This window comes from Calliphora vicina, chromosome 2, assembly GCF_958450345.1.
Source record: "Calliphora vicina chromosome 2, idCalVici1.1, whole genome shotgun sequence".
NCBI lineage: Eukaryota > Metazoa > Arthropoda > Insecta > Diptera > Calliphoridae > Calliphora > Calliphora vicina.
The window spans coordinates 71,122,371-71,139,796 of record NC_088781.1 but is presented as its reverse complement, the minus strand read 5'-3'; the positions used below and the strand labels follow the sequence as shown (position 1 = coordinate 71,139,796).

Genomic DNA, 17,426 nt, shown 5'->3' with positions numbered 1-17,426 from the left:
GCTGTGCTGAATTGTTTATTTTATTTTTCACCTGTTTGTGCTTTGACATTTTATACTTAGGTTTAACTCACCAATGATGCTCGGTTAAACCGAGATTATATAGTAAATAAACAATAAGCTAGAAACACAATTTTTAGTTTAATTTAGGTTTAAACGAAGAATGTCGATTATCTCATTTACATTTAAGGGATGTAAATTATTTCCCAATATTGGTTTAATTACACCAGCGCACTATAGTTCAAAGTATCACTTTTTCCGTGCGAAATAAATAAATATTAAAGTATTCTACTGTTTGATACCAAAAATGGACCGTAGCACAGTGGTCGGTGCTGTATGGAGTCGGCGGCCAAAAATACTTCCAGTGTAGGTATCAACTTGTAATTTCGGTCACGGCTTTATAAATATGTCAGAACTGTTTAATGATAAAACGGGAGTGTTTGATGACTCATACCCACCCCCTACCATACCTTAGCATCCAAATTCACCACAACGCTCAGTGTGAGGTTATGACATTCTAGTTAATCAAAATTCCATATCTCGTTAATAAATAATAGTACATTTATAATTTTTGGTACAATATAATTTTTTAAAATTGATAAAAAATTAAAAATCAATAAGAAATCTTACTAAAAAAATTTCAAACTAAATCTGGGTGTGGTCCGCCCGCTCATGTGAGTTTCATAAAATCGACTCCTTTTAGGCAAGCCAATCAGAATATGTATTTTGAACTTTTGTTTTTATACGATTGCATTTTTGCCAAAATTTTGAAATTTTTTTGCAATTATAATTTGAGCGTGTTTCCAAATTACTTTCTTCAAATGTGTAGCCCTCATTTTTAATATAGTTTTTCACGACATCCTTCACTTTTCGAGCTTTTTCAGCATTTTAAGCACCAAATATCAAAAATATATGAGCGCGAAAGTTTGCAATTATAAGATGTGACTATTGCAAAAACAATTTATTATAAGGACCAAATTCATAAAGTAAAAATATAAAAAGTCCGTGGAAAAGAAAAAAACAAACACAATTCTTTACATGCATAACAATAACAAAGCAACGCGAACATAAACTAACAAAACACCTCACAAAAATTCAAAGTTGGACATCAAAAACAACGAGGCCGCTTTGGTGTATGGGACATAAATCAAAGAGATGCAAAAGGATGCAGCTGAAATTTCCAATTTTAGAATCTTGGAATATTAACTAATAAACCAGAAAAAATCCCATTGGAGACATCACACAGTGGGAGAAAACCCTAATTTACTGGAACTAAATTCGTATCTTCTAAACGCCTGGCCAAATTAATTTCATTTATATGGAAATATTGCAGGCAAGGAGGTAAGCTAATAAAGTAATGCAAAATGGGTACTGCTACTTCAGTAGAATGAGTGAGAGAGACTGCTAAACTACACTACCTCGGAAGAAATTCTATACTATTTTCAATTGTAAGAAATTATTTTCATATATCTTTCAAAAAATTTAAATTATATAAGTAATTTTATTTATAGCAAGTAACTATTTAAATCTATAGATTTTGGACATTTACCCTATTGCCGGCATAGGTCGAAATATTCATATAAAATTAAACTTTTTTAGTTTTATTAATATGTTTATTTTTAAAAACGAATAACAATTATTAGTTATGAAATGATTTTATTTCATTATTATAAAAAATTTAGTTAGTCTGCTTTTACACAGGGCAAGTTTACTTGAAGCAAGTCTCGTCGATTCCCTTTTAAACTTTCTCGTCTGTTTACATACAGCAAGTCTGTGAGCAATTTTGTATGTCAAAACCTAATAGACGCCATATTGAAAATGAGAAAACAAAAGAAATTTGAAGAGACTTGCCAGTACAAGCAAGTGTGTACCCCTTTTCTTTCTTCTTGCCTCTCTCTCCTATAAACTCTAGACTTGCGCAAGAAAAATTGCCCTGTGTAAAAGCAGACTTATAATTAAACAATGAAATAAAGAGTAATTAAAACACTTGTTACAATTTTGTGAATTTTTATTATGAGATTTTTAAAATTTATTTAAATTAGTCGACTTCAGAGTCTGATGAATCACTAGGAAGTAATGGATCCAACAAATGTTGGCTAACATCTTTCGATAACGGTTCCACTTTTTTATAGCTTGCAGATGAAACTAGAGATGCTAATCGGGACTGATTTTTGAAAATCCCGCGGTTCGGGTTTTGGTAAAGAATCCCGAAATCCCGACCCGGGGTTTCGGGATTTTCGGGAAATCTAAAATCCCGAAAATTATAAGAAAGAAACGTACATAATTATGTCTTTACAATTGAAAGAAAATTTTTTATTTAGCAATTAATTTTTATTAGACACCAAAAAGCTTAAAATACTTGCATGAGTACATTATATTCGATTTTTTTGACGAAAAAAAACCAAGAAACGATAGGTCTAAAATCAAATCCTATTTTGCGCATTTCGTCTTTTATCCAATGATATTTCAGTATTTTTTATTGGATAAAAGGCGAAATACGCAAATGTTATATTTTTAATCTAAATAAAGTACTACCATATTTAAAAGGACTCATAATTTTAAGGCAAATTTGGTATATGGGCATTTATTTTTAGCAACTTGTAAGTAGTTAGAATTACATAAATTTCATTTTTATATAATGTAATTACCAATAACACTTCTTATATACAATCTTAAAAAAATAAGGAACAAATTTAGTACAAGATTTTACATTATATAAATTCACCTCGCACTTTTTCGCAGCTAAATTTTTTACCATATGTAGTCTGTAATATGGCCTTGATATTGGTAAAAAAAATTGGACTGCATCTCACAGCATTAGTAACTGACAACCTTCCGAAAATTCAAAAAGTAAAAAAAATAAAATTCTATAAGAATATTGCCATTGGTTATCACAAATAGCGGAAAATATATTTTTATTTTTTTGATTTACCAAGCCTCATATTCCATCTACATAAAAAAAAGTAAAAATACAACTTAAAGAAAACCTTGTACTATCCAGCTTAATAACAACTTTGAAACCAATTCTTCATAAAAAAAAATTCTAAAATATTTTTTACATTTAAATAGTTGTCTATACCAAACCACTGAAGTTATTAATAAATGTTAAATATTTTTAAGTACAGCAACAACTATAGATTGAAACTACATAACAATAAATCAAATATGCGAAAGTTTTTTTTTTATTTTGCGCCACTAAATTGTTGATTTCTCCCACAGTGCATCAGGGGGAAACACAACTAAAACTCTAGTTGAAATTGAAATATATGGTCGAACGAACACTAAAAATGACACTTGGCAAATATTAATTTTATAAAAAATACACAAGAAGCTAAACACATTGTAATTATCTTAAAATTAAGTTAATACCTTCCAATTCAATATTCATTTTGATTTATTTCAAAAAAACATTTTTTTATATGGTTTTAATTAATTTAAAGTTGCGCTTAATTTTCCACTTTTTCACTCTGCAAAAACCAACTGTCAACATGCTCTCACTTTTGAAGCTATTCCTGAAGAGTATAGTTGGAATAAAACAAAGACAACTATAAATTTTAAAACCTTGTTTTTATAAGAAATAGTGATGACACATTTGGTGACAAACTTTTCACTTTGTTATACCCTTCAGCTTCGTGAGAAGGGTATATATAAGTTTTTTTTTTTTTTTTTGGCCTATGGGATCGACCAGTGTGCGTAGGTAGAAATACTTTTACATTTTCAACAAATTTAAGATAAAATTAACCCTTTGTCTACCATTAACCCATCAGGAGAAAAATAAATTAAATTCATTGCTTTTGATTAGAAAAAATTTATTTCATATTAGATTTCAGTCAAATTAGTTGAATCAGTAATTCATTTAAAACACATTTGATTCAAAATATTAATTGAAGTATCAGATAAAACTTCGCACAGTGGTATAGAAAAAAAATAGGGAAATAAATCTGTCATTTCTAAATCCTTAGTCCTTAGATAGCTTCTATAAAGTTAAAGTTTTGTAATCAAAAGAAATTACTTTAAGGTTATGTTTAAAAATTGTAATTTTTAATATAAAGGGAAATAGTTTCCAAATATTTAGAAAAGAGAAATTAAGTACTTAGACGTGTCGTTGTTTTTCATTTTAAAAATTATTTAAATTATTTACACACTTTCCACAATTAACGGTTAAAAGTTAAAATATAATATTGATACTATTCACAAATTTTTTAAATGTATCGAAACTTTGACTTTGAAGGCGTGCTGTCAAGCAGTATTTTGTATTTTCCAAAAACCAATTGCGAATTTGATTGCATTGGAGTTTTAGTAACAGGTTGACAACAAAAAATAATGAATAAAAACAACTTCGGAATTTGAATTTCGCACGAAAAAGTGATACTTTGAACTATAGTGCAGCGAAACAGACATTTTGGTGCCGGAAATTTCAGTTACATGTACGTGTTGATGAACTCTTAGTACTATGTTAAACTTGTTTTTTTCAGTCAGCTTGCGTTTTCGAAATATTGCTGTTTTTATATTCACATTATATACCCTATTTATTGGCTAATACTCTAATAAAAACCAAAAACCAATGTCGTATGCATATGCGAAATTCCTTCAGGCACATCGACTTTCTTAATCTACTCTAAAAACCAAGAATTTTGGTGTATAACACTTAAATATTGGTGAACGGGAAGTGGTCTCTCAAATCGTTTTTTCGTTTTTTAGGCAAAATGCATTTTTTCCAAAAAATTAAAAAAACTTGCTTTAGTAATTTGCCTCTAACTCAAACGGTTCTTAACGGATTTAAACCTAATTACTTGCATTAGGAAGCTAATTAAATTTCTTAAATGTTTCTTAAAGCAACATTGCCATTTTATGGATGGTTTTTTATTCATAGCATTACAAATTCAGATTTTCAAATACGAACTTATAATTTTTTTTTAATTTTTGCTTACCTTTTCTTATATAAAAATTGAACGAGGCAAAATGTTTATATTCTGTAAATGCAGTTTGGTAGGAGTTAAAATAAAGATTTTGGTGTAAATAACAGTAGCATTCTGTTAAGAAAAACTGCAGTTTTAGTTCAAATGCTGAAATGACTTAAGTTTTTATTTGTAAATTTGCTTCAATTTCATAAATACATTAATATAAAGTAAAGAGTAAAGAGATTGCTGTTTTTTTTTATTTTTTAAAATTTGTTAAAAGAGTACTTTTGTTGGACGAAATGGCATCCGCTTTAAAAGTGCAAATTTTTAAAGGACGGTCAAAGGGAATCCCGCAATTCCTAAAAATTGGAGCGAAAATCCCAAAAATAGTATTTTTTACAATTTTTCCATCGGGGCTGAGAAAATGCTTAATGGTTAAATAAGGTACACATCGAAGTTTCCAAAGATGCTTTCCGTTTTCTGATCCGAGCTTTGGGATTTTAGAACATGTGGCCCAAAGTTAAAATTTTGATAAAATAGGACATGTTTTTTAAACCAAAATGTTCTCCGTAAAGATCCTTTAGAGAAAGTCATAAAATTCTTATATATGCTTAAAGAAAGTTTTTTTTTATCAAAGAAAGAGTAAAGCCACCTTTTCGCCCAAAAAAACAGCAAAAATCTACTATTTTTTAAATTTTTAAATTGAAAATCGTTTATTTTTCAATCCATGATTGCTCTAACATCTTTTGTATGTTATTGGATTTTTAGTTGTCTAAGTAACGCAAAAAAATTCGAGTCGAGCTATATCGACTCCGCTATCTATAACGATCCAGCATATACAGTAGACCAAGAAAGTCTACATACAGGAAAAAAAATTATTATGTTACTTTAATTTAAAGCAGATATATAATAATAAATGTCTTATGTCGATTTTAGCAAAAAAAAATTCAAATAACGCCCAAAAGTTCACAGTTATTAGAGTTATTGATTCTGAGTAAAATAACAAAAAAATTATTCTCGGTCACGCCTACTTTTGGGTGGGCGGGACTATTAAGTTTCATAATATTTTGAACATTAAAGCCAAAAAAAATGTTCGTTATTTGACTCAGAATCAAAAAATTTAATGACGGTGAAATTTTGGAAGTGATAGGAAATGTTGCTAAAGTTATGTTGTTTTAATTTTTTTAGTGTGAATTTATTTTTTTAACAAATATATTTCACTACTTTTAACTTACAAATACAGCTTTCAACGAAAGAAAATTAATTTGAATTCCTGTATGTAGACTTTATTGGGCTACTGTATATACTTTATGGGGTCGAAAATGAAAAATGTAGAAATTACAAACGGAATGACAAACTTATATATACCCTTGCCACTCATGGCGAAGGGTATAAAAAAATTAATTTGTAATTTCTTTATAACTGTATTATTTTTAAGTATTTATTAATAAAATTTGTCTTACTTATTAACAACTACTACAGAATAAAATGGCCTTGTTTTTGATGAGACTAAACGATCCTAAGATTTGTAACGGAAAAATAAATACATATATTTATACCCTACACCACCATAATGGGGAGGGTATTATGCGTTTGTGCAGATGTTTGAAACGCCAAAAAATATTAGTCTAACACCCACCTTAAAGTATACCGATCGACTTAGAATCACTTTCTGAGTCGATTAAACGATGCCCGTCCGTCTGGTTGGCTGGCTGTCCATGTAAACCTTGTGCGCAGAGTACAGGTCGCAATTTTGAAGATATTTCGATCAAATTTGGTACATATTATTTTTCCAAGCCTATTGAAACTAGCGGAAATCGGTCCATTATTTCACCTTGCCTCCATACAAATGTCCTTCCGAAATTGGACTTTATCGGTCATAAATGTTTAATTTATAAATGTATCTCCACAAATTGCGCTCCAAATAAGTTTTATATATACAAAATTCATGTCACCAAATTTTGTTACATAATTAGTCATAGCTCCCATATAGACCCGCTTCCGAAAATCACTTTAACGTGCCTAATTAACCTAATTTCATGGTGATCGGTCCATAATTGGTCATAGCCCCCATTCCGAAAATCACTCAAAAATATAAATTATTGAAATTTTAAAAGAAAAATTGTTTTGCTCTTTTACTTAGTGTAGGGTATTATATGGTCGGGCTTGACCGACCATACTTTCTTACATGTTTTTTATTAGAAATATATTTAAAAAGAATGATGTTTTCGACACATTGTTTGTTTGTTGCGAGAAAGGTTGTGAATGAATATTAGAACATTTTAAAATATATGTAAAACAGCTCCCTGCAGTTCATTGCACTAGTTCCGCTACGTCGAATTCGTTGGCCACTAAGAACTACTACTAGTGAATTTTCAACCCACTCGCAACGTTATTGACTGGTGAATTTAACACGGGGATGTCATTGCAAGTGGCCGATTGGCACACTCTGCATAACACTTCACTATTAAATTCAATAGTGAAAATACTCCAGCATTTGAGAAAAAAAGAAAAAATAAATTTTTCTGAGAGCGGGGTTGAACACATAACCTCTCGTTTTCTAGTCAAATGCTCTAACCACTAAACCACAGAGCTCTTATTTGTACTGCTCTCTAATTGTTATTAAGAATAACATGTGAGTCTACTCTCTATTTTTACATTTTCTACATCATCACTGAGAATGAAAACACAAATGGCCACATTCAGCATTACATGTGGCCATCGAAGTGGTATATTTTAGAAAATTTTATTTTTCTTCAATTTATTTCCAAAAACTTAGGACAAATAGCTGACTATTGCTTATTACTGAATATGCTGGTGAAATGTAGTGCAGGTGATAACCACTTAACTACCACTTTAGCAGCCACATCGAACTAGTTAGTTGTAGAAGTAGTAATATAGCTAGTGTAAGGTTTCCAATTGGCACTTTTCAAACTGCTGGGCTGTTAATGCATAAAAGTGAAAGTTTTAAAAGCAAATATTTTATATAATTAAATGCTCTTTATTCCTGCATAGCCACAATTACTCATTTTGGGGAAGGATCCGAGATATCAGAAGTCTCGCATAGAATATGACGTCGAATTAAAAAATCGTCTAAGAGTGAAATGTAGCTGCCGTCAAGCCACAAACACTGGCGGCGTAGAATATAAAAATCACAAAGGGCGGTATTTCTAGGCGTGGCAAAAAAAAATATGGTTTTGGAAACGTTATTTACATATCTTTAATTCAAAGTCTACATTCTTAAAATTGAATAATTTGTTCTATGCGGGAATTCCCGTGATCCCGTGAAATTTCAAAATTAATCCCGATTTCCCGGGAAATGAAAATGTGCGGGAAAAGAAAAACTTTAATCATTAGATATCCATATTGTCTATATTTTAAATAGCAACTGAGCGGGAAGAATTCCCGATATATTGATGTATGAATCATGTATGTAAGTTATTTGGGGGCTACGGAAAGTAGATTTCAACATACAGACGGCCATAGCTATATCGACTCGCTATCTATAACGATTCAGACAAACTTATATATACCCTTGCCACTCATGGTGAAGGAATGGGAAGGATCGGAACAGGGGGTGTGTCACCTCCCATACAAAGAAAATACATACGTATTTCTAAATATCATGAGAACTATGGGCTTGTTCGGAAATGCATCACTGTGGTGCAAACTAATCATAGATGCGCAGTGATGCATTTTCGAAAAGGCCCTATAATTGCGAGATTCTTCAAACTTTGTCAGAATAGCTCTCTTATTATTTTACATAGTTTGCATGAAAATGGTATGAATTGGATTAGTGGGTGTGGCACCTCCCATACAAAATAAATAGTTAATTTCGAATAGCTGGATAACTATAATTGTGAAAGTCTTCAAACTTTACACGATTCAATTTCTTATCACTGCATGAGGATTAACCAAAAATACCATACACTGAAAGTAGATATTTCTAGCTATCTTATCATGTTAGATAGTTTGGGGAAAATGGTCGGTATTGAAATAGTTATATTCATTTATTTTTTATAAAATCCTTTCACATTTTTTAATTTAATACGATAGGGGTAGCAAAGCGCAACGGCTTAAGCTAGTAATATATAATTTCTTAAAGAATTGTTATATTACCATGTATTTTTTGATAACTTTTCTTATCTGTAACTTACTAAACGAATTTTTAGTTCTCTCATAGTTAAACACATAATTATAATATAATTAATTTTTATTTAAAGATTTGGAAGTTTAATACAGCAGCTTATAAATTTATTAGTGGGTTTAAAGACGGCTCCAAGCACAACACCGTTATCTCAGCTTTTACTACGACTGGATTTCAACCACTGGTTTAGCATCAAGAAAAAGCACAGTGAATATGAATAACATTCGCGTTTAATATTTATTTTTATTTATTTATTTTGTTATTATTAAATATCTAACAATGAATAAAAGTGCTTAAAAATTATACATATATATGGTATATTAATTTAAGAAATAATGAATACAACGAATTTATACAGTTCATTGGCATTGGTTTGTATCTTGTAGTCATATTAGAATCTAATTCGCTTTATGTCCTCCATACGGAAATCGGTTCTACATAAAAGAAAATTCAGCGAACTTCAGGATATAATTTAAACATTAGTAGCAATATTGAGTCTTACCGTAGCGTCAGTATTGTTCGAACCTCATTGGGTGTTATACGCCACGAAGACAATTCGGAGCCGTTTTCCGGATTCCAGTAATCATTTAGTTCGGATACCTTTTCAAGGTTCAAGATGGTAGCAATTTGAGTAAGTCGGGTCATTTTGTCACGAATTGACCACGATGTTGCACTTGCCAAATAAGAGCCTAAAACTCGTACTTCCTGATCTAATACCAAACCTCCCAGCTAGATGAAATAGACGTTAAATAATTTGGATTCGTCCTAAAGAAAATTACTTTAACTTACACGATTAAATGTACACTTCTTGATGGCTCTTTCCAAACGTAATGTTAGTTCTGTGGCCACAATACTAATTAGGGCGTCCGTGTTGCGCGGTGTTAACATTTGCTTAAATGTATTTAAAAGGCCATCAATCTGTACAATCAAAAATTGAACAAACGTTTCGCCAGCCTCATATGATGCCAGTTCATCCTAAAATATACAATAATACTTGCAGCAATAACATTTATACGTTCATAACTTACCTCTGTAAAATGATGTTTATAATTAAGAAACTGGTCAACCCACGGGTGTAGACGTGGCTTGATTGCGCTTGAACGCAATTGTTGCATGCCAAAATCTACACATGCCTTTAAAGTATCTCGAACAGTTTTAAGTTCAGCAAGACAACTTTCAATTAGTTGTTTCTCCACACTTGTAATGGCTGGAAAAGCTCCTTTTATCTCTTGCTCCATAGTCTGCCACAAGGTTTCAATATACTCCGTAGACATATCTGCATTGTTAAGTTGCACTAAGAAATGTAGTCTGGATTTTTCAATGTCACTTGATTGGATTCTACCCTGTTGCAATGTGCTTTGTATAGCATTATAGGCTTGGGCCAAATCAATATATCCCGAGGGATAGCCTAGTTTTAAAGGCGCTCGTAAAGCATTGACAAAGTCACTATCTAAACATGTTGCTGCATTATTTATAACAGCGCATGTTCCATTAACAGATTGACTGGACAATGATCGTCTTATTGACTTTCTTAATATAAAGAATACATCATCTACCATTAAAGAACACAACTGTCCGCTCTCATACGTGTCCAAAGCAATGGCTTTGATCACACTCTCCTCCATAAAGTACCTGCAAAACAAAACAAAAAACTCTTAGCTTACCAAACAAGTAAGATATCAATCTTGTTATATTACCGTTCAAATAATAGATATGTTCCAAGTAATTCTTGCATTTGTCTACTTAAATCAGACTGCTTTAATACTTGATTCATTTTATCCAATTTTTCGTACTGCAATGTTTTATCTAAAGAACTAGCTTCTATATCAGACTAAAAAATTAACAAATAAATTTTTAAGACATTGCTGCATTATTACTGATAAATTTCTTGGTATTGCACAGTGTGAAACTTCAATATTCTAGCTGATCAATACATCCAAATTTGATTGTACTGAAATAGAGAAATGCAATAATAAATTTAAAATACCCATTAACAAAGTAACTCTTCTTTAAACAATAATGTAGCTGAATACTAAACTGATCAAAATAATATTTCAGCTTTAAAGATTTCTTTTTAGCTTTATTATTTCAGATTAGCAAGTCTTTTTTATTTTTGATAAAAAGTGAAAATAAAAATAGATGCTATGTGAAATATACATACAGTCAGCGTCAAAAGAAAGTGTAGAACTTGTTTCTACATTTAAAACGTTTTATTAACATATCGAGGGTTTATATTCAAATAGTGCTATTAGCAAAATCAACATTTTACAGGAGAGCGAAAAAACTGTCTTTTTCGTTAACTCTCAGAGTAATAACTAAAATTTATTTTACAATGTTATTTAAAAACGACGCACAGAGGGGCCAAACATACTAATTTTGCGGATTAATTGAAAAAACAAATTTCAAGTATCGTGAAAACTGAAAGTGCCAGCTTAAAGAGCACAAAATTCTACATCAGCAGGCAAAAAATTAATGTGAAATATTAAAAGGTATTTTTATAGTCACTTGTTAAAATTACATATTGTGAGAAAAAAACCAAAAAAAAATTATAAAAAAAAATAAAAAATTGCGCAAATAAATACTATTTGTGATAGGTAATTTAAAAAAATTAACAAATCTAATTTGGATAGTTAGGCGTTGTTTCAGAAAAAATTAGGTTGCGCATCGCTGCGCCTCATAAGTTATACAGTGAATGTCACTTAAAATCGTACACCATCGTAGTAAAATTTTATTCATTAGTTTTAGAAAGTTGATGTTTTGGAAATATTTTAAAATACTATTTATATTCTGTGTGCTATTACATATCAGAAAATATGGTATAATTTTAATTGCCCTTATCTACAAATAAAAAAATTGGGTAACACCGTCAGTGCCCACAATATTAACTCTTCACTTAAAATCGTACAGGCACTAAAAAATAGCAAAGGATACCCTACAAAGTATTAATTAAAGTTTTAATTAAAATTTAATATAAGTGTTATATAAAATTTAATATAAGAAGTGAAATATGAATTTTGTGATATTTTTTAATTTTCATCAATATTTTTTTCAGGAATTGAGGTTTTGTTATATTTTTTATTGAAATACATATTTTTTGTTCCTATTATTGCCTGTATAATTTCATAATATTTAAAAAAAAAATATGTTGTACGATTTTGAGTGACACTCACTGTATGTAAATTAGTAAAAGCTTCACCCTTTAAGTCTACCTTCAAAAATCACTTTGCGATTCTGATAAACGTTTTATTGCTGTCGTTGTTGTTATTGTCATTGTTTTTTTTGTTTGTTTTATAAGAGATGTGCAAGTGTTGTGATTAATAATACGAGAGTCACGTGTGAGTCAGTCCTGGACGTGGCTATATTCTTGTATTATAATGAGATAAACAATAATAAACATTTACCAATTACTTTTCTTTATTTCAGTTTAGTTTTCCATTCATTGATTTTCTAATCGTGAATGAATAGCACGCGCAATTTTAACAATTTAACTCTCATGCACTTACGCTTGTATATGCTTTTTTAAAATTTTTTTTTTTGATTGATTAATTCGAAGTTTTTTCTTGTGGTTAATACGAAGTCATCCGATAGCAGGCAATTTAGCTTAATAAAAAATCATGTTAGCGAGCGCGATCGCGAGCATTTTAAAGTTTTATATCGGGAGCCAGTTATCACTCACGTTCAGATCTGTAGTTTTTATATTGTCTCATTTCAAGTATTGTGTTGTATAAATTTCAAAGCAGTGCAATTAAACTTTGCAAGTCTTTTAGTGGCAGGAGTTGGGAAAGTGTAGTTTGTTTTTAGAGTTACCCGCAGCAAATTTAGTGTGCATAACTATTGTAGTTCTATAGATATAGCGCAGTTAATAATTATTTTATATGGTGGGTAATTGACTTCCCCCTCCTATATCCCTAAAATTTTGTTATAATATGCGGATTGGTCTAAGGGCTACCCATGTAAAATTTTGCGAGCGTCGCTATTATTGTTGTTGAGATATTAATAAATCCGTAAAAAATGGGCATTTGACCCCACTGTGCGACGTCTAAATTCTACATATGTTAATGTTTTATTAATTCCTGATATTCGCGCTTATATGTAAGATAGCATGTTTTACAAGTTGAAGTTTTATCGATTCTAGCAGTGAATATATAGCACTATTTGAACAAAAATAAAAATGAGCTTTAATGAAAACTTTGTAGTTTTTATGTAAGTCACACTAGTTTATAATAAAATAATTAGTTATTTTTTAAAGAAAACAATATTTAATATTATCATGTTAAAAGAATTTGAAATAAAAGTTAATTAATTTTATATTAAACCATTTTGAAATGGAACAAAAAATTAATCTTTACCCTCATGTTTTAAATTATCATAAATAATAATATTCTTTCGGATTAAAGGCTTCAATTCTTGTAAATGCATCCAATTGCTTAGTTGAATCGGACATAGTTAAAAGCTGCTTACTTTCTCAGGACACACGCCAAAACATTTTAAATGTAGGTTTTCTAGTGTCATCTAATTTTATATTTTACTAGCTGAACCCGGTCCGCGTTGCTGGCCCTTACAATAATTCTGTTTTATATTGCATCTCGATTTGAATATACAGTGTCGGACAAAAAAAAAGCACGGACTTCCCCGACCTGACATCGCACCCGAAACACTGAGGTGGTCATTTGACAAAGTTGTAGCAGATATCTATAAGTACAGTGGCATGATATGCCCTTAAAAAAAAGAAACGGATGTATTTAAGGCAAATGGGATATAATATTTATAAATTCATCTTAAGGACAGGGGATATACGTTTCATTTTTTTTATTTACTCGGGAGCAAACCACATACAAAACATGAATTTTCCAAATGTAATAGTCAACGATTGGCCTTATGCTTTGTCGTTGGAAATCTTTGGTATGCGTGAAATCATTACGTCTTTGCATTTTAATCTGCCACCGATTATTGTTGCCTCAATTAAATTTGGTGAACATTTTTTGATGGTCAATCGTGTTCCGTTTCATAATTTTGGCGCGTTTATGTTGCGGAGAAATATTATATGTGATCCAACCTTCAATGTTTCAGTAGCATAATTGAGGCTTGTTCTTCGTTCATTACTGTGTCAATCGATTTGTATTTCATTGTTTCGCCAGTCAGTTTCAATTAATTCGCTCATTGAGCTTGTTGACATCATCATTTTTTGGTACCAAAATTACACGTTCCCACAGCCAATCCGAATTTTTGTAGTTGGTTGTAAGACTTGTGAATACCTTGTCGACAACGGATTGAATATTTATTTGCATTTGGCAGAAGTTCGGCGGGAACGAAATCTGAATTGTCGACGTTGTTTACTATATTAGTTGTACTTTCGGAAATTTTGTTTATCATCGGTTGATAATATAAAAGCACTTTTATAGTACAATGTTAACAGCGGCCTACTTGTTTTATCGAACGATATGAAAATTTGGTATGTACCGGACATGTTAAACAAAATCATTCGCATCAAAGTACACCACTGTGAATTAAAATTTTTAGAATGATGTTAAGCAACGAAATTAAAATTAGCATTATTTGATCGTTGGGAATGAAAAAAGCATTTATTTCTCGAATGAAAAAATAAAAATAATTTTTTGAATTTTTTTTTAACTTTTTTTTATTTGCAAAAGTTTGGCCACAATTACAATTAGGTATGGTGTCATTAGCGGTACAGTGTAAAAATTTGATTTTACCTCGCCCCTTCGCCCACAGATCGAAAATCAAAAATCAAAAATCTGAAGATTCACTGAAAATTTGATAAAAATCGGTCCAGCCATATCTCCGGAACCACTATGCCGATTTCGTGCAAACTTCACAAAAACCATCTACAGACGTTCCCACGACAATTGGATCTCCGTTCCGGAACGACCCGAATCATATTCGGCCAAAGATTGTCAACTCAGCGACAGCTGTACAAACCGAAAGTTTTTTCCCCAGGAAAGAACAATCGGATACAGTCGAACTGTTACAACAACAACAACAGACCATCCCCAACGTTCCCTGAAATTTTGGTTGAAATCGGTCGACCCGTTTTCGCAGTTAGTGGTGACATCAAAATGTACACTTCTTTTTATATATAAGAAGATAAAAACAACTTTTATTATTTTATTGTATACACACATATTTCTTATGTAGATAGCACTTTTTTACTAACAAAATAAGTCTGCTTTTACACAGGGCAAGTTTTCTTGCCGCAAGTCTGAGTTTACAGGAGAGAGAGGCAAGAAGAAAGAAGAGGGGTACACACTTGCTAGTACTGACAAGTCTCTTCAATTCTCTTTTGTTTTCTCATTTTCACTATGGCATCTATTAGGTTTTGACATACAAAATTGAACACAGACTTGCTGTGTGTAAACAGACGAGCAAGTTTAAAAGGGAATCGAAGAGACTTGCTTCAAGTGCACTTGCTGTGTGTAAAAGCAGACTAACTTGTGTGTTAGATAGCACCACCGCGTTAGATAGCTCCACCGCGTTACAGTTTCTCGAAGTTTGCATTGTCCACATGCTATCGTTTTTTGGTTTTCATAAACTAACTTTTTAATACATGATTTAAAGTTCCAGCTTCCTATATGAAGATATAGGTCGACTGGGAACTAAAATCAACGTGGCATAACCTGGCAATTTGAGAGTTTTCAACTCCGCCAACCAAATTTAAAAAAAAAAAAAAAAAAAAAAAAAGAATAATAACAAGAAGTGAAACGCAGTAACATAGTGCACACTCCTCAAACACACATACATAGACAACAACTAGATAGGTAACTGAGAGTCAAAAACCTAAGTCTGTTGTGAAAAACCTACTTCATGAGAATATATTGCACATAGAGAAACATAGAGCGGAAACTAGAAAAAAAACTCAAACAAAAAATTTACTCAAAATAATCACACATACGAGTGTTGTTTTTGTTTTCACATAGTTTTTTCTACTAATACATTCTCACCACTTAGGTTTTTGACAACTGAGTTAGGTCTTTGACAAGAGAGTTTCCGCTCTATGGTATTGCATGTATTTTGTTTTTGTATCACCCGTATGTGTGAAAAGAGAGTAATTTTGTCATATCTCCTTCCGTTCTATGCATTTATTAAAAAAAAACGACCTTAAAAATTATAACAAAATTTTATTACAATTAAATTTAAAAATTCAAACAACTCTCAAATTATTTAATGTATGTATATTTGAAATGGAAAGATTTTATACATAGATTTATCTGCTTTTTTCCATAATTTCTACCAAAAATTTAATTTAATCGAATTTACAAAATTTACAAATGTGTTTTTTTCAGTTTTAATTTCAACCCCAAAAATTAAAAATCACAAAAATTAAAAAAAAATATTTTTCGTTTGTACAAAATACATGTTTCGGATATTTTTTTGGTTTGGCAATGTAAACTTGCAATTGGCCGAAGAACAAGATCAGAAGTAACTGTTTATCCACGAACAATTCAAAGAACCTTAAATAATGGTAATTAAAACAGAAATCCTCGTAAATTAGCGAACGGATCGTAAACATCGTTTGGAGTTCGCCGAAAAGCACTTTGAAAAGGACTTGGAATTCTGGAAGTGAGTTTTGTGAGAGATAAAGTATGGCGCAAAACAAATACAGCAATGGATCCGAAAAACTTACTCGCTACAGTTAAGCATGTTGGTGGCAGTGTGATGGTTTGGGGTACTGTCGCTGCTTCTGGAGTGGGAAGTTAGTGATTATTGAGGGTAATATGGATCGTTATCCGTACAAATCCATTTTGCAACACCATTTGAGAGCACCGGTTGATATTTTAACTCTTGGTTAAAGTTGGATTTTTCAGCAAGATAACGATCCGAAACATACGTCTCAAATTGTCAAAGATTGGCTACTCTACCATGCCCCACGACAATTGTACATACCACCTCAAAGTCCGGACTTAAATGTTATTGAGTACGTGTGGAAAATTCTAAAACGTAGGATCCGAAAACATCTTATTACTTGTGAACCAATGTTAAAGAAGAAGCTTCCAGAAGAATGTCTAAATATAAAGTCCGCAGAACTGAAAAATTTAATTACTTCGATGCCCAGACCCTCGTAGATGGCCGCGGTGGACCAAAATGTTTATTTAGTGTACAGATCGTATGTAGACTTTTCTCAACATATTTTTTTAATTTTTTGTGAATAATAGTTTAAATTAATTATAAATATAGCGATATTTGTTTGTTATATTACTAAAAATGCATTTGAAATAAAACTGCATCATTACTTTTACTTATTATGGTTTAGAAGTCCGCGAGTTACGAAAATAAAGGTACGTAGACTTTTATCGGTCACTGTATAAACAAAAAACTGAATTAGTTCATCAGCAACAAAAACAAAATGCGTCAAAAAGAAAGTG

At 31.1% G+C, this 17,426-nt stretch overlaps 2 protein-coding genes across 2 annotated transcripts in view; one reads left to right on the top strand and one right to left on the bottom strand.

Moving 5' to 3' along the window:
* Grip75 (gamma-tubulin complex component 4) overlaps positions 1 to 9,350 on the top strand; it is a 113,438-nt gene extending 104,088 nt beyond the window's left edge. Inside the window, exon 10 of the mRNA XM_065502418.1 lies at positions 9,122 to 9,350. Within this exon, the coding sequence (XP_065358490.1) occupies positions 9,122 to 9,266 (145 nt within the window). The 3' untranslated portion in view covers positions 9,267 to 9,350. The remainder of the gene's footprint in view (positions 1 to 9,121) is intronic.
* Cog4 (conserved oligomeric Golgi complex subunit 4) overlaps positions 9,269 to 17,426 on the bottom strand; it is a 30,004-nt gene continuing 21,846 nt past the window's right edge. The window contains exons 3-7 of the mRNA XM_065502417.1: positions 10,743 to 10,876; positions 10,074 to 10,677; positions 9,835 to 10,020; positions 9,548 to 9,774; positions 9,269 to 9,479 (exon numbers count right to left, since the gene is read on the bottom strand). Of these exons, the coding sequence (XP_065358489.1) occupies positions 9,437 to 9,479; positions 9,548 to 9,774; positions 9,835 to 10,020; positions 10,074 to 10,677; positions 10,743 to 10,876 (1,194 nt within the window). The 3' untranslated portion in view covers positions 9,269 to 9,436. The remainder of the gene's footprint in view (positions 9,480 to 9,547; positions 9,775 to 9,834; positions 10,021 to 10,073; positions 10,678 to 10,742; positions 10,877 to 17,426) is intronic.